This window comes from Athene noctua, chromosome 16, assembly GCF_965140245.1.
Source record: "Athene noctua chromosome 16, bAthNoc1.hap1.1, whole genome shotgun sequence".
In the NCBI taxonomy this organism is placed as follows: domain Eukaryota; kingdom Metazoa; phylum Chordata; class Aves; order Strigiformes; family Strigidae; genus Athene; species Athene noctua.
Genome location: NC_134052.1, coordinates 855,878 through 880,587, shown reverse-complemented (window position 1 = coordinate 880,587; position 24,710 = coordinate 855,878). Strand labels below are relative to the sequence as shown.

At 40.0% G+C, this 24,710-nt stretch overlaps 1 protein-coding gene across 6 annotated transcripts in view; it reads left to right on the top strand.

Annotated features, from left to right (window-relative positions):
- The window catches only part of NCOA6 (nuclear receptor coactivator 6), a 47,216-nt gene that overhangs the window by 4,353 nt on the left and 18,153 nt on the right, over positions 1-24,710 (top strand). For 2 of the 6 annotated variants that reach the window (XM_074920529.1, XM_074920531.1), the window contains exons 2-10: positions 2,942-3,044; positions 8,434-8,586; positions 8,690-8,964; positions 11,987-12,142; positions 12,701-12,823; positions 14,243-14,371; positions 16,054-16,869; positions 19,733-19,879; positions 20,835-21,954. In XM_074920529.1, the coding sequence (XP_074776630.1) occupies positions 8,709-8,964; positions 11,987-12,142; positions 12,701-12,823; positions 14,243-14,371; positions 16,054-16,869; positions 19,733-19,879; positions 20,835-21,954 (2,747 nt within the window). In that variant the 5' untranslated portion in view covers positions 2,942-3,044; positions 8,434-8,586; positions 8,690-8,708. The remainder of the gene's footprint in view (positions 1-2,941; positions 3,045-8,433; positions 8,587-8,689; positions 8,965-11,986; positions 12,143-12,700; positions 12,824-14,242; positions 14,372-16,053; positions 16,870-19,732; positions 19,880-20,834; positions 21,955-24,710) is intronic. The other 4 variants (XM_074920530.1, XM_074920532.1, XM_074920533.1 and 1 more) reach the window with 4 other exon arrangements.

Here is a 24,710-nt window from a genome sequence, read left to right as displayed (position 1 = left end):
TAAAAACTTTAGTGAAATTTCCTAGACTTTTATTACCTGTAAAAAGGAAGAATTGTGTAACAGCAAAGAGGTGCAGTTTTCAGTCAAACCTTAGTTCAGAACTGTTTATCACAAGAGTACCTGGACTGGTTATATCGGCGTTTATGAAGCTTAGTGAGAATTTGGTGATAAAGGAGTACCTGGGGGCATGTCAGCCCAGAAGGGCTTGCTAGTGGTTAAACTCAACTCTAAATAAAAAGCTTGTTGCAACATAAACAATAGATAGATTGCTACTTGAAAAAGAATTTTCTCATAGCCTTTGGAAAGCAAGATGAAATACAGTTTCTTGTCAAGATGCATCTGATTTAAACAGCATCTTATTGTACTTGTTTGCTGATTACATCGATGAATCTTTGTGAAAAGTTACATGCTGCAAAGCTCTGTCATAGGATTAATCTGTTAGAAGCTGTGGTGTATTTCTTCCAAATGAGAATATCTTTAACGTGAAATTAATAATTCAGCTAATGAGAGGTGATTGCTCAAATAGTATACTGTATAGACTACAGCTTCCAAGAAAATTGCTGATTCTGAGTTAACTTGTGACTTAGGAAGAAGACTGGCAGCCTTCTTGTGTTGGTATCTCAGCTGCTGAAAGTGGGAATTACTGCGTGGCTAACTTAGCTGCAGTTGAAACTCGTTCTGGAGTTACCATCTTGCTTTTTAAAGCGACCCTGATGATCTCGTCAGTCAAATTCTGTTGAAATTAGTGGATTATTTGAGATGTGCCTGTTGCAGCTTGGCATGAGTTGTGGGGTGTCAACAAACTTTATGAAACTTTAACAAACCAATGTTCCGCTAAACCTGCTGTCAAAATACATCAAGATATCACTGCAAAAGGTCATATGTGTTATAACAAGTTGTAATTTTCTCCTTGTCGGAAACACTTGGGTTTAGGTGTTTTATGCTTGAGGGCTGTGGGAGTGCAGCAGAACAGTGTGAGGAGTGGTGAGTAGTTCTGTATCAGAATGAGTGAATGAAGCCTGCCTTCCTGTAGACTTAGTTGTTTAGTTTTCTTGACATTTGGGAAGGTACAAGCTTTAGCCAGAACTTTCTGTGTAGATGGAACGCTTTGCAGGGCTGCTTTCAGGGATTCCTCGGTGTCCGCTAAGGTATGAGTTCAGTCTCTAGGCATTTCCAAAGTCTCTCTCAGATAACTTACTGTAATGAGAGCTGGAGTTAATGAACCAATGTTGATTAGTTATTTTCTTTAACCAGATTTCATGTGTACAACAGGGATGGAGACAGCAGCAGTTAATTCTCACAGCCTGGGATGCCCATCTTCAGTTTCTTGCTGGAAGCTTGCTAGGGCAGCCTGTCGTTCCCAGTCCTCTCTTCTCTGGAGCAGTTGCGTGTCTGCAGACCATCTCATACCCGTGCTGAGGGAGGGTCACCCTTTCCCTCAGAGGGAGAATTGGAGGAACAAAAAGCCCCTCAGTTCCTTGCAGCAAGGAGTTCAGATGATTTTCCCTCCAGTTCACCACCCTTCAGCCAAATGCCGACTCTTGCCCCTGCCTTGCCAAGGCACGGACAGCTTGAATGGGGGCTGTCAGCTTTGAGGCCTTATTAAAAGCAGATTTTACTAGGCAAGTAAGGACTGTCTCTTCACATGAACTCTTAGCGTGGCTTTGGAGATAACAAGCCAGTTTACGTGACTCAATTTTAGGCCATCTAAAATAATCTGCGAAACATCCTTTAATAAAAAAGGTGAAAAAACAGAGCTAATGCAGTATCTGCTGTAGAACATGGAAAGCTTTTTTAGTTTTGGCTTACACTTAATAAACGATATTAAAATTTTGTATTTCAGATTTTGGTTTTGCTTGTCAGTTTGGTGTCTGGTCATGGTATTTAGGCAAGCTTGCATATAGCTGGAAACAGCAAAGTTACTGCTTATGATTTAACCACTTAGGTCTTCTACTTGGTACTATACCCCTTCTTGAATTACAGTGCTTATTTAGAAATAAGCTGCCACAGGGTGAAAAGTGTCAGATGACTATTAGAAGTGCTACAAGCCATACATGATCTGATTTAATGTGAATACTCTTTCCTTCCCTTTGAGTTGTTGGGCTGGCAGAAGTGCAAAGGCTATGGCACAACACTAAGGCTTTTAAAGCAATTTTACTTTGTTGTCTAGATAGAAGATAGCAAATTTCTGCTTTGTCTTTCTGAGTCTTCTTACCTCTTCTGCTTCTCCAGTTTGTTGCTGGGTAGTCCCCTTCCCCACTGATGAGCAGGCTGGCATATAAGCAGAAAATCTGCTTGAACAGCAGCCCTGGGATGTTAATATAAAGCATTTTGATTTGGGGGGGTGATAGTGTTTTGTTTTTGCTGAAGCCATTAGCTTTGCTGCATTTTCATTATCCTGAGAGGTTTGAGTGCAACCTGATGAGACCGGGAACAGGAGCAGGTTCTGGGGATGGATTCACCTCACTTTGTTGGCTACCTGCAAGAAAAATGTTGTCTGAGGTGGTCATGTGAGCTCATAATGCGTTTTTGGAACAAGCGTAACCTGGGCTGGTTTAGGCACCTGCTCAGGATGAGCTGAAGTGCATCCTAGTTGTGCCAGTTTCTTTTTTCTGAAGATAAACTCTTCTAGATTAAATTCATCTTAAGACTTAAATAAATAGATTATTTTAGATAAAACTTGCAGTCTTTAGAAGAATAAAATTATATTTCCAGGCAAAGGGAGTATTCAGTTTTTTGGCTGTAATGAAAGATTGAATTTTCCAGATCCTCAGGTTTTGCTGTTAATATTTGAATATAGTAACATGTGCTTTTTCCATTACTAAGAAGAGAGTTGGATTTGGTGCAAAGCTGCATACTAAAAATCAAGGTATTCACAGTTGTATTCAGTATTTTATTTACTTGCTTCATTATGTGATGAAACATGGTGCTTTTCTTTCAGGATTACATTTTTGGGAATTGCTGTTTAACCATGTTTGCCAGTCTGGAATTACCTGAAGACCTGTCACCTGCCACAGAATACTGAAGTTGTGGAATTTGTTTTGGTAGGTAAAATAAGCATATGATGCACTTGAATATCTCTCATTCTTACCTATTTTCCTCTGAACTGTCCCACTAATAGGTCCTTGCCTCTAATATCTGTGTGTGTTTGAGGGGCTGGGTTGTCTCCAGAGTGGACTTTTCACTCTGCCATAGAGTCTATGGGCATTTGCCATCAGCTTTGTAGCTGTTCTCAGACTTAGCTCCAAAAGAGAACCGTTGAGACACTTTCATGGTGTTACCCATCTTTAATGCTGAAGTTTGAAGTTCAAAATTACTGGAACTACTCCTAGCTAAGTTTTTTAGAGGAAATTTTACTGCGTGTTTAGTTTTAGGTATTCTTTTGTATTACAACAGCAATTCCTAGCTTTATTTAATCTCCTTGTGTAACAATATGACTCTTATCTAGAATTTAAGTATTTTTTGTGGTTTTTTTGCCAAAACCAGTTATGTCACTTTAATCTTGTATCATAGAATGGTTGTGTATATATATAGTTTTATTCATTGGTCAGATTTAACAAGCTCCAGGATCACTTTGCTGGGCAGCAAAATGGTTGAGACAGCTGTAGGAGTGTAGTACACTGTTAATAAATTTGCAATAAAGACAGTGTTATGATCAGAGTGTTTCTGGATTTTAGAGGTGGTACGCTTTAAAAGTGTGCCTGTGTGAGTGTGTGTGCGTATGTGTTACGTACTAAAAGAAAGGCGTCTTCTCAGCAGTAGTCTGAGAATGCTAAACCTCCATCCCCATCCTGAAAAACTGAATAAATACCTTTACATATTTTCTCACTGGCACCTAAAACACAGGAAGCAAGAAAACATTCAAGTATATTATTTAGGACATGCTTTTTGCTGATTTCCTTTTTTTTTTTTTCCTGTTAAGTTGCTTGAAAATAATTTTTCAATGAAGGCAGAAGCAAGGAGCGTTCTGTATCCTTCAGAAATTATGTTGCTACTACTGGTAGACTTTTTCTTCTCACTCTCAGTTCTGGATTCCCCTGAGAACTTCATTGCAGTCTCAATTCTGGACTGATTTTACTTTGTCTTCCCTGTTGCAGCTTTAAATAATGGTCAGTGTGAGGGTGAAGATCCTGCTCAGTGCTGACTTCTGCCATCTGCTAGTGAAGGCCAGCAGGCCATCCTTCCTTCTGCTCTCACCCTTTTCAAACTTTTGTGTAATTTGGAAGAGTACTTTTCCAGGCATAGAACAGGATTTTAGTACTTTTTATTTAATTGGGCTCCTTGCATATTTGTTTTGAGAGGGTGCATGTTCTGGTGTGACATCAATTGTGAAAGTGTTTATTCTGAGTTGCCTGAAATGTATAAACAGCTTGTAAATCAATAGACTGTGGTAGAAAACCTCAGACAAGTTACCAGACAAAGCCTTGTTTTGGTTTACTTGCTTTGTGTAGTGCAATGGTTAGAAGAAAGCAACACAAGAGGTTTCAAGTTCTGTTTAAGAAACAAACTGACATAACCTTAAATTTGGATCAGTTGAGTGGATTTTAGGATGAGGATACCAAGATACGTTTTTTTCCCCCTTTTTGCTTTTTTAAGCCCTGAGACCAGCAGTTCCATCTGGTGGTGCTGGCACCCCAGAGCCTGCTGGCTTTCCGGTGTTCAGCTGCTCCCCAGTTAGTGACAACTGGCTGTTTCAGATTTTGCTCTAATCCCATCTCTCCCAGGGACTGGATGGGATTTTCTAAGTATTTCCCAATCACGTGGCACTGGGTTTGTCGTGCAGGCTTCCTTTTACTATCAGGGCTGTTGGTGGGGAACAACACATGGCATGACATACTGCCTTCTGGGTTCCCTGTGGTGTGCAGTGGGACCCAGCTGTCCATCAGCCCAGAACCAGGCTGTGGCATCGCTGTTCCCTACATGAATTCTTCCTCTGGAGAATCTCCGTCTTGCACATGTTAGTCAGCCAATTGTTTCATCCATGTGCTAAGGGTACCTGGGAGCTGCAGCCTCCAGCAGCCCGGGGCGTGCCCTGTGTCATTCAGTTTGGACACTCTTCATGGGCTCTCCCCTGCCACCCCCTACCCCTGTACAATAGTGCAGGTGCATTTTGGTTATTAGTCTTTTATCAGTCTGTTTATCCCCACCTCTCTTACTTCAGTTAACATATTTTTAATAATTAGACTATACTGAAGAAGACCAACTTTATAATAAACAAACGTACACTTTTTATGCTGTTTAACCTGTCCCAGGCCAGGTTCATGGGTAGATAGTTGCCATGTGGTAGCACTGGACTTGCTCTGAGTTTCTTGAAACAATTGTGTAATGGGAAATATTAAATTGGAAATTCTAAAACAACAGGGTGCAGTGGCAGGAAGGAGGCCATGCGTGTTCTTTGAGTGGAGAATGATATTAGGAGACCTTTTTGTGCTGCTGTGTGAGCATGAATGCTCAGGTTCACAAAACGTGCTGTGGTTATGCAGATCAATTCAGGTATGGTTCTTACTCATCAAAGATACTCTGTAACCTACTGGGAGTTCATCTCCTTTACAGAAATTGTTGAATGACCAGAGTTTTACCTGTGTGTGCTTACAGGAAGAGCTTTTTGTGTTTATGTGGAAGAGTGTTGAGTGAAGGTACATGCTAATTATGGTCATATGCTGGCTTGCGATTTATGGAAGTCAACCCTATAACCAGGAGATTACAGAATTTGTTAGGACGAGAGATGCAGCTGGGATTCATTTAGTTTGAGATGGACGGCGTGCTGTGCTCTGCCTAAGGAGGAAGATTTTGCAAATCATTACTTCCTCCTGTCATACTTGAGATAAATTATACCTGAATATAGGAATGGACTAAACTGTGTGTGTTTGGAGAGAGAGGGAAGATGGATATAGCAGAGATCCTTGAGGAGCATAACGTGGAAAAAAAAAATATGAAGGGAGCTGTAGCTACATGTTCTTATCCAGAAAGTAAAATTTAAAGCTCAGTCTTGTTGAGGTTTTTTTTCTTAATTTAAGCTTTCCCTGCAGTCCTATGATTTTCTGAGTCAAATAAAGCAAAGGCCTGTGCTGCTTCAGGATTCAGCAAACTGTGTTTTAATACTGTTCGTGAAGGGCTATAAATTCAACAAATCCTGTCAGATTTTGGCACATTGAGGTGAGGTTGGTGAAATCTGGTCTAATCTGCAGCATTTTCCTGAAGTCTTTAAAACCATGGTTTAAGCAATCTAGGAGTCTTCTGTTCTTTCACAGAGAAGAAGATGGATGCTTCAGACACTTCCATTCAAAAAAAGATTTAAAATGTTTGTGTTCTTGCAAAGCAATTTTTATTTCCTTATTGTCGGGGATTGTCAGAAATACTGTGTTTCTCACTGCATGTGGAACACCCCATCCCCCCAAGCAATTATGCTTTTTCATCACATGAGAGCCTGTGTATTGAGCTGAGATATCTCTCCCTGAAAAAGATACTCACGATTTTCGGATAAATAATTTTTATGTAATCTTCAAAATACAGTGCTTATATTTCATAGGATGCTTGCCTCAGTGCACAGCGTGACTGTGCTTTGTCATTATAAAGATTGTTTGTGTAGGCTCCCAGCTCCTTTCTCCCTGAAGTCAGTGTATGTGTCATGAGTGATTTAGGGATACAGAAGGAGAAGGAATTCTCTCCTGGTTGGTGTGAAGCCAGCTCTCGTAAGGACATTCCCTGTCCAAGAAATATGTGTGAAAACCAGTTAAAACAGCTTTTCACAGATGCCTATTAATTCTCATTTTCTGGGCACCTGACTTTAAACTGTGTAGTTTTATCTTAAGGGAGGTGCCAAACACTCAGACCTGTAATTTAGATACAGAGCTGAGCAGCAATACCTCTGGGGAGAAAAACCCAAGATTTAATTGTCTCCATGTTCACCTGCTAATGAATTTTTGTATCTATTCCCCATCTTTAAAATTTCCATAGTAATAATAAGTAGTTTATGAAAGCACTATGAAAATAGATCAGTGACTGTGAAACATTTTTACTTACTTTCTGTTGCAGAACTGCAGAAGAGCTTGTGAGACAAAATTAGCTTTGTTTTTGATCAGAGATTTGAGTCATGTTTGAGAATGAAGGCCTGGTGCTGCAGTATGAAGAAGACAGTAACTAAATGTAAAATAACTAATTATTCATGAATGCCATTTAGCCTGCCTAGCGTGGTATAGGATTGCAAGGGAGAAAAAAAAAACCTATTTTGTAAAATCACAATAAGTGTGTGCATAGAGACCTGACCAAAAGCTGAGGGTATTTTCTGAGTCCTTGTTTTTTCATTTGTAATCGTGTCCCTTCATCAACATTGTGCAAGTGTGCAAACAGCATAGAGGTGAATCTAAGCTTGTCTAACGTAGTTACTTTTTTTTTTTATTAGAAAAGGCTGTTTTCTGGCCAGCATCTGCAGCTCACCTTTAATCTCAGAGTTGTGGTTTTAATTTGTGTTGAGATCTTGAACCTTTGCCAGAACCCCAATCTGTATCCTATTGAAGGGTGCATTGTCCTGAACTAAACGTTTTGGGTGGGTTGTGCTGAATACTGACAGCTTTGGAGTTACGAGGTCTTGACAGTTCTGGCTGTTGAATTGATTTGTTTTTGACAGTGGTGGTCAAGAACAGGTCCCTTTTTTGGTTTTGACATCAGCTTTGGCTGTTGGTGTAGATGGTTTTAATCCTTTAGCAATACTTGCAAAGTGTTGAGTGTGAAAATGGCCTCGCCTGCAGGAGTTAGTGCTGTAGCCCTTGTAATGGCTTGTGTTGGAGCAGAAAAGTGTGGATCTTAACTGAACATTGGTATTGCTCACCGTAGATGTAGGGATAACTTTTCTCATGGGTTGTACTTCTGTACACATAACAGCTTAGATTACTGTCATAATGTCAAGTAAAATTTATTGCAAAGTCTAGACATTTTATAAAGTAAAAGCCATCAGGCATGTGACTTGATTTACTGCGTTCATTCTCACTCAAGCTCAGTAGGGGCATGGTGGGGGAGTTGTGGGCTAGCACAGGAGGAGCAAATTTCAGGTGCATAAGCAGCTAAAAAACCCTAAATCTTTACAAACTTTTAGAAAGAAGGTATAGTATGCCTGAGATTTCCCTGGATGTGAGTAAAATATTTGTCAGATGCTAAGTTTGTCCTGGGAAAAATGTGCTGTGGCTTTTCTACTGCTTTGTTGGACAAAGGAGTGCCTATTGCATCTGCAGTACCTAAAACTAAATTTGGTGGGTTTTCCAATCTTTCTATAACTAAAATATTGCTGTGAGTCGTATAATTTCTTGGCAGTCAGGCACTGCAGAATTGGTACTGGGTGCTTGCTTGTCCTGTGTACGATATGGAGATGAATGTAATTGATTTTTTTTTTTTTTCTTTTTCCTCCTCTACCTTCCTTTCTACCTGACTGTCATTCAGGTCAACTGGAATACTTCTCAAGTCACGTGCAGCAGGTTTCTGTCAGGAAACCACTCTTGTTTGTTGTGGTGGATGAACAGCTTGGATACTGCAATGGCCACTGTTTTCAAAGTCTCACAGTTTGTCTCGCAGACCCTAGCACTGGGTCACCCGGTAGGTTTTTCTGTCAGTGATCTTATGTAACATTGAAAGCAGGTGTTAATGTCTTTACACACGTATTGTTATACTTACTACAATTCATTTTTTCCCTTCTAAGCATCGTCTTAACGTCTGACATGCTCCCGTTGTTGGAAACAATGGTTTTGGATGATCTTCCTAACTTAAAAGATACATATGCCTCCTTGTACTCCTCAGCTATGGAAGACTTAGAGGTGGATTTTGATTCAGGACTGGAGGAAGATGAACTGAAACAGGAGGCTGCTCCTGAGGATTCTACAATCTTTGTAGCTTTTAAAGGAAATATAGGTGACAGAGACTTTGAGCAGAAACTAGATACCATACTGGAGAATGTGCCTGGCCTTTTACACATGGGTAATGTACCTTCTTGTCATTTTTTAACTGTCCTTAAAAATATCCTTATTTACCTAGTCAGGGTACTTGTACAAAGAAATAATTTTTTCGAGTTACTTAGTTTGTAGTAAGATTTGTTGGGTTATTCTTAGTAAATGTGGGAGCTGTTCTTCTCAGAGACACAGAGTACAAGTTTCTGCAATTATTTTATTGTTTAAAACTGATTTCATTAGTGAATTAATTTGCTTCTATTCAGTTCCGGTGTTTTACTTGGTTTTTTTTCTCTTTCATTGCCCTCCATTATACATTGTTGTGTTACATGAAAGTGAAACCAGACTTGTCCACACAGATGTCTTTTACTGCCAAAACCATCCAATTTAAACTACTCCAGTTCATCTGAGAATTGGTTCACTCTTAAGTAACTTTGTCAGTTGAAGCTGTTACTGCCCCTTTACAGCTACATCAACCTACACTACCTTTTTTTTTTTTTTTTTTCTGATGGGGGACATAGAGTGCTTTCACTTACCCCTGTATGCCTATTGAGCTCTTGGGACAGCTGTGTAGCTAGTGAGTGATAAGAGGCTTTTGGGACAATAACATGTTTTACCAGCACATCTAGATCTGGGAAAAAACATCTCTCCACTGTCTGAGGATCTTTGCAAAGGGTCTTCTGATGATAACTTATAGCCGCTCAGTTATTTAGTCTTGCTTTTACAAGTACAGTCTGTCTTAACAGACAGCTCTCCCTTGGTAAGGGTGCAGTGTTCGTGGTGTTTTGGATCAATGATATGCTCCCTCCCCACCACCAGTTTCCCCAGCAGTGCCCCTCATCTGATATTACTTGAACAGTCAGGTTAATGGCTTAATTTCTTGCCATTGGTACAGTTTGCTATAGAAACAGATAAAGCCAGGCAGGTTGCCTTAAGTGCAGTGACAGGAACATACAACCAGAAGAGCCTTAGAGACTACGACCACAGCAGCACTGATCTGACTTGGCATGATGTCATATAACTGCAGTCTAAAAGCCACGTAACTGCCCATACACTCTCTCTCCCCGCCCTTTCTGCTGTTTGTGAACCACGCTTTTCCTGATAACTATAGGTGCCATCCCAGCATGCTGCTCTTCTGTTGCATGGTCTTTTGAAATCATACCATACAATGAAGAATCCACTTTTCTTCTTCAGGCAGGCAGTCTTTGTGTTTAAACAAAACTAATTTTCTAGACTAATGTTCATTGCATTGTTTGTTTTTTCAATAATGTAAAATACCTTTTCAGAAAAACAACCTATAACTTCTGAATAACCAGACTGAATTTCTTTGTCACTTTGTTCTTTTCTTTCCATTTTGTCCAGCTGTAGTCAGTTGGGTCTGGTGTCAGTTGTTGAGGTCCTTGCTGTTGTCTCTCGGGGAGGTAAAAAAGCTGGGCTAAAACAAAAATACTCTGAAGAAATACTACTGGTTTGGGCTGTATCTTATAAACAGTTGAAAGTAGACATAAAACTAATAGATAGTTACTGATGTAAAAGGATATGTGTTAATACCATAGATGAATTGCATAGTTTTTGAATGGAAAGAAATCTGTAGCTCTATGGAGTTGCTTTTGTTATATGGAAGCATCTGCATGCTGGGTTTGTTATAAATATTAATGGCAAGATTAATAAATGTGATTCAGACCACAGCTGAGAAATCAAAAAGCAAATTTTAAAAATCAGTGTCAAATTAATGTGAAAATTATCCATGTGACAAGTTACTTAAACCGATTCACAGCAAAATAGGATATTCAGAGTATCGAGTTAATAAATAACACTGGTTTAGACTTAGGAGATGTAGTGTTTGAAAAACAAGAAACTCTGGTACTAATATCTAGAAATACTGAAACTGATAATGCATTTTTTGTATGTAAAATACTGGAACATTAATAACAGTAAATACAGGACTGTTCAAACCTCCACAAAAGGAGGTTTTTAAACTACTCGTGTCATGTTTCCGCCAAAAATGTGCTTATAGTTAAGAAGAGGATGAATTTAATAATACCATTACTGTAGTAGCAGAAGGGACTTGATGAATTAGTTATGCACAAGTGATTCCTATACAGGAATAAATTATTGGCATTCTTAAATGACATGTTCTTCAGAATCAAAAAGTTAGCGAACTTCTTCTAGTAAATCTGATGTTAGAGTGGAAGAACTGTCTGTTTAAAATTTGGGCCAGTGTTTACTGTTGTCAAAGGGACTTCCTTTTCACAAAGCTAGAAACTAGAAGATTATAAACCTGTATTAGGAATATATTTTTTCATTATCCTTAAATGCATTTTGTAGCAATAATTTAGTTAGGTACCACTTCAGATTAATATATCCAATGTGACCCACCCTACCTTTTTGCTAATTCCCACTTGTTACTTTTAAAACAACTGATCTACATAGAAACACTCATGTAGAATAGGTTTTCAGAAGACCTGCAACTAAATATTTTGCATGACTTTAATATGCTTTTTTGCAGTGGATTGAATATATCTGCTCACAAAAAGTAAATAATATGGTAGAAGTTAATGAAATACTGCTAGGACACTGTTGGCACTGGCCTTCTAAAAGAAAAGATGGTTTTACAAGCACTTGTAGAGCAATTTTTCAAGAATGAGTGTTTCATTCTTGTAGTAGGTTTTTTTTCACACATCTGTCTGGTTGAGTAACAGACCTAGTAAATCTGTTTTAGTGGATATTGTCGTGTCTTTCCAAAGTAGTTTATCCACAGAATGTTTCAATTTTTGAGTAATATTATCAAGTGATTGTGTGGGCTATTGCATTGCTTATCAATTGGGTAGGGTTTATGTTGCTAATTTTTGGAAAATACCCCAAGTATTTTGGCAGTACCTGTCACTGTACTGATACTGATGGAGAAATATCCTGTACCTGCATCTAACCACTGATAATTTTCAAAGCCAAATAATGGTTTCATTTTTTTCAGCTGTGTTTTTTTTACCAAGTTATTTCATCATATGTATTTGAAAACTACCTTTGGACTGACTGACCATTTTTGTTTTAAGAATCCAACAAGTTAAAACTGCAGAAGATAGAGCCTTGGAACAGTGTCCGTGTTACCTTCAATATACCCCGTGAAGCTGCAGAGCGGCTGCGAATACTGGCTCAGAATAATAACCAACAGCTTCGCGACCTGGGAATTCTCTCAGTTCAAATTGAAGGTATTACACACCTAATTTGACTCCAAAGTCATTAAGCTGGAAGTTAAGCATACTCAATAAACAATTCTGTGTACTTGGTTAATGTTGCAAAACTTCTAATTTAGTAATTTGAAGAATGACTTCAGTGAAAAGGTACCTCAAGACTTTTATTCTTTCAAGAATAGGTTTAATAATAAAATGATAGCTGAAAATCCTTGAGCATCAGGAAACCTCCTGAAAAAAATGTGTTTGAGTGTTAGATAGAAAAATGTGCCCTGATTTTTTTCCCCTAATTATTTCATATAAGGCTTTCTTAAAAATAAGTTTTCAGAAGATTTCGCAGTAAAAATATCCATTCTGGACAGTTGTCCAAGAGCACACTTGGGATGAAACCAAAGGCATTTTGTCCTTGCCATGGTGTTTGTTCTTCTTAAAATTGAAGTCGAGAAGATAAGGATAGTACAATGCATAACTGTCCTTCTGAAGTCCATGACATCTTTTAACTGTCCTTTTGAAAATATCTGTATTCTGCTTTTCTGTGTATCATTCAGTTCACCCAAATGGTGCATTACTTTTTAGGGGAAGGTGCTATCAATTTAGCTCTAGCTCAAAACAGAAGTCAAGATGTCCGAATCAATGGGCCCCTGGGGGCAAGCAACTCAGTGCGAATGGAAACAGGGTTTCCCATGCAAGGGGGACAAGGTAATTCCTTTGGTTTTTATTTGTTTAGCTTTATACACTTTGAAATTTGTTACTAAGCTAATAATAAAATTCTACTGATTATAGCAGCTATTGTTTGCAGAATTATAATTGCCATTTTAAATATTGTGTGTTCTTGTTACTGTACTGTCAAACCATGTCCCACATTCTGTAAAGTAAATAGTTGACTGCATTTTGTCCTACAAACATCGGAGTGATTTGGGTGGAGCAGATTGGTTTGTTTGGGGCTTTTTTGAGTGTTTGGTGGTTTGGTGTCTGGGGGTTTGTTGGTTTCTTTTTACACATAAAGACAGTTAAAGCTGTTGAGTCTAGTATAGTGAATTCACTTTGAAATACGCACAAGTGATCACAGTTTTCTGTTTGTCTATGAAAATGAGCCTAAGCCTTTATTCAGTGTACAATAATAAACTATTTTAGGTTAAATCCATTTTAATTATGGAAAGACAGGACACTGTCATTATTAGTTTCTCTATTTTCTCATAAACTTTTGAGATCTTATCATAATTAATTTTCACTGGGAGGTGTGGTTTTACTAAACTCCATTTTAGAGCATTGTATATGCATGATAAGTAATTTTTAACTACAGATTTTATGAAGAATTAAAGTTACTATGTAATTTATTTTAATAGCTGAATCATAAGGCAAAATAAACTAATTAGTATCTTAGTAAATAGGATTTAAAGCAATTAAGAAAACCGGGAGCATTTTTTGTTAGACTTAATGTAAGAGGCATGTGTGGCAGTTGATGAGAAGGAATAGAACATTTCACCTCTGTAGAACCTGATTTAACAGTAGTTAAGTCATTGTGCTTAACAAGGAATCTAAAACATTTAAAGAAAGGTTTACTTTGAAAGTGGCTGCTCTAATCTTCACTGTGATGATCATGAGCTTCCTGCCTGCAGGTCAAGAATATAAATGTGAATAATTTAAATATAACCAACAGGTCAACAATATAAACTGTTTTGCAACACAGCAGCCTGTGGAAGTGAAACATTGACATTTTTTTCTCTTACAACACCTCAGTTACTTTCTAGTATGTGATTTTGCAAAAATCTTACTACATGTATTAAGTTCATGTATTAATCTTGTCACTTCGTGACTTCAGTGGCAAGTCAGGCTCAAATAATTCATGAGTCAGTGGTATTTTCTTCTATAGCTTTTTTGAAGATTTGGTGCTAAAGGAAAAGCTGCAGCATGATGTTAACTTGTTTGTTTTATACCAGGGAATCTAACCTTTCACACACAGATATGTGTCCTCGGGTTATTTTGAACAAACAATTCTAAAAGTCTAAAGAAATGTTTTATTAACAAATACAATTTTTTCTTGTAAAAAGAATAATCTGAAGTTCTTATCTATGTAAAAACTGCAACACTTGATAATTTTTATGTTTATTTTTTAAGGTTTAATAAGAATGAGCAATGCTGCAGCTGTTATGATGTCCCAGAGTGGAAATGTGCCTTCCTCTATGGTGGCAAGTGGTGCTAGTGCTGAGCTGCAGCCAAGAACACCTCGGCCTTCCTCACAGCCAGGTGGTAAAATTTACTCCCAGTAGTGACCTGAAAATGTTCTTGAATTTTCACTCTTCAGCACACGGGCTTGAGTGTGTACTCATACAAGCACTCCAGAATTGTCCTGGAGTATTTCCCCTGCCCTTTCTGGGAGTTAGTCTTTCTGTGCAACCTTCCCTGCTTCCATTAACCTGCTAAAACTTCTCAAATAATTTGGGTGCCTCATAAGTCACTTAACTTGTTTGGTATTTTGATCAAATGCATTGAGCAGTGGCAGTGGTATTTTTGCAGTAGAACTGTTGTGACTGAGCTTTATGTTTAGGTAAAGGTAAGAGAAGGATTGATTGAATGAGGCAGATGTCTCTGGTAGGAAGCAAATGCACCAGACTGAGCACAAGTGCTTTTCAGGAGGGGTAGGTAGACTGGAAGTTTAAGGATTTGAAATCTGGGAGGTGTGTATGTTTAGGGTTTATTCTTCACAGTTCTGCTAATACAAGTTACTTGCATTTTGGGACTACAGAAAAAGAGAGGGGTTTATTACTTGTCCCTCCATAAAATGATGGCAGTACTTGCCAACTTCTGTAGATCTCTGCAGTAATTATTCTGACAGACAGCATTTTTCATAAATATTTTAAATATTCTGGGAAATTAGTTTATGATACTACCTTAATTCCTCATTATGCTATTCTTTTTAACTGGTAGAGGTAATAGCCAAAACAAATGGGTTACACGTACAAATGTGAGGATGAGAGGCTGGAGAGCAGCCCCACGGAAAGAGATCTGGGGGTTTGGGTTGATGTTGAGTAAGAGTCAGCAGTGAGCCCTGGCAGCCAGAAGCCCCAGCCCTGTCCTGGGGTGCATCAAGCACAGCGTCACTGGCCGGTCAAGGGAGGTGTCTGTCCCACTCCACACTGCACGGGCACAGCCCCACCTTGAGCACAGGGAACTGCCAGAGGGTGTCCAGAGGAGGGCGACCAGGATGGTGAAAGGTCTCGAGGGCAAGACTTAGGAGCGGCTGAGGTCACTGGGCTTGTTCAGCCTGGAGAGGAGAAGGCTGAGGGGTGCCCTCATCCCAGTCTACAACTTCCTCGAGGAGGGCAGCGGAGGGGGAGGTGCTGATCTCCTCTCTCTGGTGACCGGCGGTAGGACACGAGGAAATGGAACGAAGCTGCGTCAGGGAAAGTTCAGATGGGACATTAGGAAAAGGTTCTTCCCTGCGAGGGTGGTGGGTCCCTGGAACGATTCCCCAGGGAAGTGGTCACAGCACCGAGCCTGTCAGAGTTCAAGGCATGCCTGGATGATGCTCTCAGTCATGTGGTTTAGTTTTAGGTAGTCCTGCGAGGAGCAGGGAGTTGAGCTCGATTATCCTTATGTGTCACTGCCAACTTGAGATACTCTCTGATTCTGTGATTCTGAGTATTAGCAGGTGTACATTAATCTGTAGCGACAAGCACTGCGGAGCTTTCGTGCTTTATTGTAGAGGTTATAAATTGATAAGACCTGGTTTCTCAGGATTCCCAAACATTTTGAAAACTTTTAGAGCATTGCCTGTTCTGTCTGTTGGAGAAATTGGACCACTGGAACATGAATTTTCATGCAGAGTAAGCAAATGCAAGCAAGCAATTTACCCTTTCTTGTTTTGGGGTCAATTTTGTCTACAGTAGGTTATTTTTTTTTTTTACTTTTCTTTGCTATTTTAATAGATGCAATGGACCCACTCTTATCTGGGCTAAATATCCAGCAGCAAAATCATCCATCTGGATCTTTAGCTCCCCAGCTCCATTCAATGCAGTCAGTTCCTGTAAACAGGCAGATGAACTCAGCCAACTTTCAGCAGCTCCAGCAGCAGACGCAGTTGCAGGCACGTCCTCCCCAGCCACATCAGCAGCCACAGCAGGGTATTCGACCTTCATTTACTTCACCAGCACAGGTTCCAGTTCCCCCTGGCTGGAACCAGCTTCCTTCTGGAGCACTTCAGCCTCCTCCAACCCAGGGAGCATTGGGTACCTTGACAGTAAACCAGGGTTGGAAAAAGGCCCCGTTGCCTGGACAAATGCAGCAGCAACTTCAAGCAAGACCATCTCTAGCAACAGTACAAACTCCTACTCACCCTCCACCTCCATATCCTTTTGGAAGCCAGCAAGCTTCCCAGGCTCACTCAAACTTTCCCCAAATGAGCAATCCTGGCCAGTTTACTGCTCCTCAAATGAAAAGCCTTCAGGGAGGGCCCTCACGGGTTCCTACGCCACTGCAACAACCCCACCTGACCAACAAGTCTCCTGCTTCCTCTCCTTCCTCCTTCCAGCAGGGATCTCCTGCATCATCTCCAACAGTTAACCAGACGCAGCAGCAGATGGGACCAAGGCCTCCCCAGAGTAGCACGCTTCCCCAGGGATTTCAGCAGTCTGTCAGTTCTCCTAGTCGTAATCCTATGGTGCAACAGGGGAATGTACCCCCCAACTTCATGGTGATGCAGCAGCAAAACCAAGGTCCACAAGGTTTACACCCTGGTTTAGGAGGTAAGAAGTACTGAGACCTTCTTTTATTTTTAAGAAGAAAAGAAACATAAAATGGCTAGAACTAATGTTGCTGTTACTTTTGAAAAGGTCCTTTGAAAGACAGATCAAAGGCATAGATTGAGTGTAATCTGTGAGTATAGTGGGCATGCGTGAATTGGCACCAGCATCACTTCATTTCTACCACCTATCTCTGTCCAGCAGTGTCATGGTGATAACCTAAGGGTAGTCTCTGGGCCACTCCAGAAAGAAACTGCTGTATATGGTTGCTGGTTATGACTGCCAGTCGTCCTCTTGACAGTTCTTCTGTTGCCTTTAAGCAAGTTCAGGATATTCAGAGATGGTGTGGGGTTTCTGTTTTGTTTGGGGTTGTTCTTTTTGGGGGGGATTTTTTTTTTTGAGAAAGAGTGTATTAAGAACAAATGAACATTTTCTTTCTCTCTTCAGCTTCCTCTGTCACCATTTACATTTGCTACTACAGAAGTGAGGCATTATTTTGCATCTTCCTTTCTAAGTTGTGGATGTCTCTTCTTGACTCTGTCTTTATTTGTCATCAGTTTCTTCCCATATAAAAGAGAAAAGAGCTATTATTGCAGTGCTGTTGTACTCCCTATTCTAAAATTAAGAGGTCAAGGGATGTTTTAAATTCCCCTTTGGCTGTGTTGTCTTTAGTTTTCTCCTCAGACCTCTGCACTCACATCTTTTACTTACTAGAATTCTTCTCTAACAGAGGAGGAATTTGGTTTGTCAGTCCCAAGATCTCTTTTGTGTCCTTGGTGTTTTTTTTCCCCCTTGAGCTTTTTGAACTTCTGTGCCAGACTTCTGGCACTTCTCTCTGCTCACTCATTTGTTCTTCTTTCTCTTGAATGGCTGCTCTCAGAAACCCATACACAAGCTCTTGCTTAAACCTTTGAAATATTTTCTTTCTGTACTTACAAATTATAAGCCGTATTCTTTGTCCACCTACACACACACACACATATATTAGTTTCTTGCATTCTCACATTGTACATCTGAAGTCTGTCTAAAATCTGTCCTTACAGCTGTAAGGAATGCCCATTTCTTGGTCTGCTGATCTGGACAAGCTTCTTGTTTTTACTCTTTGTACCATGGGTCTCATCCGAATTGTCTCAGTTTCAAGGTTCTCCTCTTCCAGACTGTTCTTGGGATCTGCCAGTGCCCTATAGTTGGTATAATCTTGTCTCCATCTGGAAGCAGTTATTTATTATTTATTACAGTCACATTTCCCTACGGTTTTGCCTCGCCAGCCATATGTCCCCACCAGGAATCATTTTCTCCAGGTAGCATATCTGTGACCTCTAGATAGCACAACCCCTGTATTCTTCTTCCTTTCTAAGTAAGCCTACTACAAACAAATCCCTATTATTTTTTAGTTAAAAATGATACCCAAAAGAAACTATCAAAATACGTTATTTGGACTCACTGTAGACCTGATTGCTAAAATCCGTAATCCTGCAGTGAGCTTTATCCTCAGCTGATTTAAAAAAACGGGATTTTGTTGGTTTCAGCAAAGCTGTGTTGTTCCACTTGCTGAGATTTTTGCCTGGCTTCTGTGTGTGCTCATTCCTTGCTGCAATTTATATGTTAATTAAGTTGTAATTATGGACCTTTCCATTTTTAAACCATCTTACATTGTGTTAACAGTTGTAATTACGGATTTTTCAGTTTTTCAGCCATCTTGCATTTAAAGGTTTGGTGTAAATGAATACATTGAAATGCTTCCCATTTCACCTAAATCGAAATTTGTATTAGATTTGGGACTAGGTCAAGTTTCTCAGTTGAAGCATTCCTACATGTAAAACTTGCCTGAAAGTTTAGCAGAGCTAAAATTAAAGTCTGGTAATGTGACGTTTCAAGAAGTCTGTGTTCCATATTTGCAGATGCACCTTATTGTTTGACCTGTAAACCGTAATCTTGAAATATTGATCACAAACCTAAGACCAGATTAATTAACACAAGCAGTACAATTGCGCATGCGAGAAAGATGTAACTGTAGAAGGAACTAAAGTCAAATTTTGTCTGTCCGTGTATCGTGAGGTCAGAAAAATAGAGGAAAGAATTGCTTCTGGGTCTGTGGCATTGTTGATTTGACAGAGAGTTAAAAAGAAGTGGGTTCTGTTAAATCCATTTATGCTGCTGCTCACATAGGTAGAGGAAAGGTTTTGCTCTCTGTCCTAGGGCAGCAGTGATGTTTTGATATGTCAAAGTGTGGGAGTTGTGCCAGGTAGGGGCCTGATAGAATTACTTGCTTTCACAGTAAGGAATAGCAGGGTTACTTCAGTGAGCAGCCGCTTTGTACTCTGGACCTGCTGCCTCATGAGGTCACTCGGCCCAGTTTGGGTTGAGAAGTTATTCTGAGTGTGCGTACACACTGCAACAGTGAAAGGAGCGCTCAGGAGCATCTACCTGGCGTGTTAGGGTGAGAGTTGTTGAGAGGAGCACATCACTGTAACAAAAATGCAATTGTGTTTGCATACATGGAGTAAGTTAAGGCCTGATTAGAGTTGAGATGCACTAGGCAAGAAAACAGCAAACTGTTACTTTAATTTTTAGTTTCTAAAAAGTCAAACATGGACGTTTCGCCTTCTCTGTGGGGTAAGTTTTTGTACTTAAATTACAGTTTGAACTGGGTCATAGTAGCTTGTTACGGGGAATCATTGCACAGATAAGAACTATAAATGTCTTTAGTGGGTTTTGTATATTGGCAAAAACCTCTTTCTGCCTAAACCTGCAGTGCGCCAGTACAGACTCAAAGGTGTTCTTCCTGTCATGCTCCAATTAGAGATTTTGTCCTTTCTTTGTTCCTGTTTTCCATACTTACTAATAAGAAAATTCTTGTGTTCAGGAATGCCCAAGCGCCTTCCCCCGGGGTTCCCTGCAGGCCAGGCCAACCAGAACTTCATGCAAGGTCAGGTGCCTTCCACGGCTCCAGGAGCACCAGTGAACAGCGGAGCGCCGCAGCTGCAAACTAGCCAAAACGTGCAGCACACAGGTCTGTTTGGAATGTGGTGTTGCTCAGCTTTTTCATTTTTGTGGAAAATTACACCTTTACTTATGTAAGACAGATACCAAAACGTTAAACCCTTGTCATTAATAGGGAGTTAGCTGGCTGGAGCTGCAGGGGCATTCTGTGTGTATTGCTGAATGAGGAAAAGAAGAGCAGGAGGCTGGTCATGTTTTTCAAACAACCCAACTGTTATTGATGAGGACTGTGGTACTAGGATCCAGAAGTGTCTGTTAAGAAATTGTGTGGAAGTAGCACTGAAATTTAGAAGTTAGAGGTAATAAAGATACAACACAAAAGGAACTTTTTGTCCAGGAAAAAACAAACAGCAAAGGAGTGTTATTATCTTAAAAGCAGAAAATAAAATAATCTTGTTCTGCTTTGAAAAGGTTATTTATTAGTTCCTTTGAAAGTTTTGGAAGTCTACTTACAGTTAGTCCTGTAAAAATTAAATCTTTAGTTCACAAATGACTCCATTTAACAGTTCAATTATTAGTCCTTTATCTGGATTGTGGCTACCCTGATAATGTCATTTCATCAGTACTCTGTGTATTTATGTTTTAATCCATTATAAAATAACCTCAAGTTTTGAAGCTTATTTTGGTTCGGAATTATTCTGTTGAGTTAGGTGATATTGTGGAAGATTTTCAAACTTACATACAGATAACAACTGAAATTAAATTTCTGTTACTGTCTTCTGCAGTGGAGTACATGGAAAGTACCAGTCTAAGTGTTTATTTTGAGAAGTATGATGTGCTGTTTTGACAACTAACGTGTATCTGTAGCATCACATCTTGCATCACAGGACTGCAAATATATCAGATATTCCGGTTTGTTGGAAAAGGGAGGAAAACAATTTTGGAGTACTTACTCAACATCAAAAGTTGTGAAAACTCTTACACCACTCCAATCAGATTCTTACTGGCACTTTTGTTTTTTTAAGGTGGCCAGGGATCTGGACCTCCTCAAAATCAGATGCAAGCACCACATGGGCCACCAAATATGATGCAGACCAATCTAATGGGACTTCATGGAAATATGAACAACCAGCAGGCTGGTGCTAGTGGGGTGCCACAAGTTAATATGGGCAACATACAGGGACAGCCTCAGCAAGGACCACAGTCTCAGCTTATGGGAATGCATCAGCAAATTGTATCTTCTCAAGGACAGATGGTAAACATTCAGGCTCAGGGATCGCTGAACCCTCAAAACCAGATGATACTTTCTCGAACTCAGCTCATGCCACAAGGCCAAATGATGGTGACACCACAAAACCAAAATCTTGGTCCTTCTCCCCAAAGGATGACCCCACCCAAACAGATGATCCCTCAGCAGGGACAACAGATGATGTCTACACACAATCAGATGATGGGACCTCAGGGCCAGGTCTTGTTGCAGCAAAACTCGATGATGGAGCAGATGATGACCACTCAGATGCAAGGAAATAAACAGCCTTTTAGTACTCAAAACCAGTCCAATGTTATGACGGGGCCAGCTCAACTGATGAGAGGACCAACCCCAAACATGCAAGGAAACATGGTGCAGTTCACTGGGCAGATGATGGCACAGCAAGGCCCTGTGAATGGTAATCCTTCTCAGGTTATGGGAATTCAAGGGCAAGTTTTAAGACCCACTGGACCTGGTCCTCACATATCTCAGCAACTTGGGGATACTACTGCTACAGCAAATAATGATGTGAACTTGACACAGATGTTACCTGATGTTCCTGTGCAGCAGCCAAACATGGTGCCTTCTCATATGCAAGCAATGCAAGGAAACAACAATGCTTCAGGGAGTCATTTCTCTGGCCATGGGCTGCCTTTCAATACAGGGTTTAGTGGAACACCAAATGGGAATCAGATTTCCTGTGGGCAGAATCCTGTTTTTCCTGTCAATAAAGATGTTACGCTCACAAGTCCACTCTTGGTTAACCTTCTTCAAAGCGATATATCAGCAGGACACTTTGGTGTGAACAACAAACAAAATAATCAGAATGCCAACAAGCCAAAGAAGAAGAAACCTCCGAGGAAGAAGAAAAATAATCAACAACTAGAACAAACAACGTAGGTTTAATATTGCATTGCTTTTATAAGGGGCATGGGGAAGCTCCACAGGCAACTTGTCAATAGTTTTTTCAGCAAGTATGTGAAAGGACCTGTGTTATTTCATATTCTAGCTATTTCTCTCAAGAGTTAAATGATAACCCACTGGCAAGTCTGCCACTGAAAAGTTCATTCATGATTAAAAAAAATCCATGCAAACATCCCAGCTCAGCTATAAACCCAATTATAACAACACCATTCTTTACATTTACTGGGTAGGGGAAGTGCAGAATGTGGCAGATGGTGCCACAGCCCTTGGAAGAGGAGGCTGCTTTTTTTAAGCAGTCTGACAGCCACGATCAAAGGTTGTGAAGTAGTTTCAGAAGAATTAGAAGACCTCGTATAACATGTGTGGTAGAGATTTTGAGGGAGTTTTCTGAATTATATGTATATCCCGACATGTTTCTGTCTGAAACTGAGCTGGATTTCTCTCTTAGTTGAAGCTGCAGCTAGAATTTAGAGGGAGGAGTCTGGTACTTTCTGGGTATGAGGATAAAAAGCCCAAGCAGTGCTGGTCTTTGTGGCATAGGAGAGATTGGGAAGAAAAAAACTCTTGAGAGGGAAGAGGCAAAAAGATAATACTGAGAGATAATGAATGAATGTATGTGTTGAGTGGAAATACGAGATTTCTGAATCTCTTCATTCCTCTTTGACCAGCATATTCTTCATTGGCCAGCTGTTCCCTAACCTTTTGCTCTTGACAGTCTACTAATACCAGCACAGAGTGGTAGACTACTGGTGCTGTACCATTATTCAGCTAAAATGGTAAAGGCAGATATGCTGTATCTGATTATTCTGATGGTGCAGATGAGCCACAGGGGCATGTACTGGAATCCTCCTGATAGAACTTCTGGGGATTGTTTCCAGTTTGCTTTAGAAAAAAATGGAGGAACTTTGCACAGAACTTAGAACACAGGAATATCCAGATTTTAAAGTTAAAAACAAACAAAGTAGCAATGGCATGTTAAGGTACTGGTGTGGCTCTGCTTCCACCAGTCCCACTCCACTGAATAGTTGTTATAAGTCTTTAACCTGAAGTTTATACCTTTTCCCAGAGGCAGAGATCCGGTTCAGTGCAAAGAGTGGATGGCATTCAAGTACTAAGTACTGTTCAATATTTTGGTTTTTTTCCTTGGTTATTCAGTGTGTAGCCCCAACCTGCATTTTCTGCACAATGTCAAGATTCCTTCCTTGAAGGTGGAATTTATTTCCTCATGAACATTTTGGTTCTGACTGAAACTGCTAACATCATCTGTAGCAAGTGGTCTTTTGTGACAATGGTTAATTGGCTTAACTAGTATCAAAGTAAAATGCAGGAGCTGTTATGTGCATTTTACAGCTGCAGAAATGCTGCATAGCCAAGGTAAAGCAAAGCAAGCTAATTTAAGAGGCCTTGAAAAAGGTCTTTTAACTACCTGCTATATAATTATATGTAGTCTTGGTGTGGCCCATCGTCTCAACACTGCTGCAAAACAGGCCATGTGATTTCAGATTAAATCTGAAGGAGTGCACAGTCTCAGGCCAGCTGTGAAAAGTACTCAGCTAGAACCAAGTGGTCAACATGTGGATAGACTACAACTTCAGGGTGCCTTGGAAACCATAACTGAGATACCAGCTCGTCTCTTGCGGTGCCTGTCTCCTTATGCCTCGTCAGCTTCTGAAATGCGTAGGACAGGGCTCATGCGTGCCCAGGCGGGTGGTCACGGATACCACGGCCCATCCTGCTGCGGGGCTGCTGCAAGGACCAGGGCAGGCCTGTAGGTGATTTGTCCCAAGCTTTCTAGCTGTGATAGTCTTTGGCTACGTTGAAGGAGAGGTATGCGGGGGCACGTAGGTGTCTTCATTTTGCCATTCCAGAAATTCTAAGTGCAAGTAATTTGTGAAGGTGGATTGTAACAGTATGTTGCGCGAGGTAGTGTCATGTGGTCTGGTTGTAAAGAATAGCAGCAGCATCACTGTAGGACATGAGTCTTCCTGATTTTGATACATTAGATCCTGCAAAGACCCTCAAATAAATAGCAAGCAGATATTTTCCTGTTGTTCACCCCATATTCAAAGCTATCCAGATGTCTTTCAAACAGTAATGTCTTATTTTTCTTTGTATCAAAAACATTCATGTTGAATAGCCATTATCCAACACCACTTTGTTTAGTACCACTAGGCACTGCTGATCATTTGCAGTAAAGTAAAATGTGCAAACCTTGTGTCACTGTTAGTCATCTGCATCTTTCATGGAAAGTTGGGAGGGTTTTTTGCCCCAGATCAAAGACAAAAATGGTCTTGTATTTCTAGGTAGGAAAACTCTGGTGATATGTGTGAAAAATAAAATGCTTCAATTCTAAATAGATTCCAATAAAATAATAGTAATCACTACTGTAGCAAGCTGTCTTGGCACGGAAATGACAGAGGACTCGGAGGGAGTAGATGAGTTGGCACTCTCTTATGAAAAGAAAAATCCGTTAATCGTTAAATAAAAGCCTTGTTGGTCTTACTGATGATCACCCAGCTTCAGTGTGGCCCAGGAATATCAGTAAATGGCTATATAACGCTCTCCTCAGAGCTTACAAAGTCTCACAAGATTATTTGCTTGGTAAAAAGTTTTCACAATAAAAGAAGCCTAAATTACAGCTTTTCTATGGAGCTGTGACAATTCAAAAGAATTCTTAGCTCTTAAATAAGGCCTTTAATCAGATTTCAGTGTGATTAACAAAGGAAAT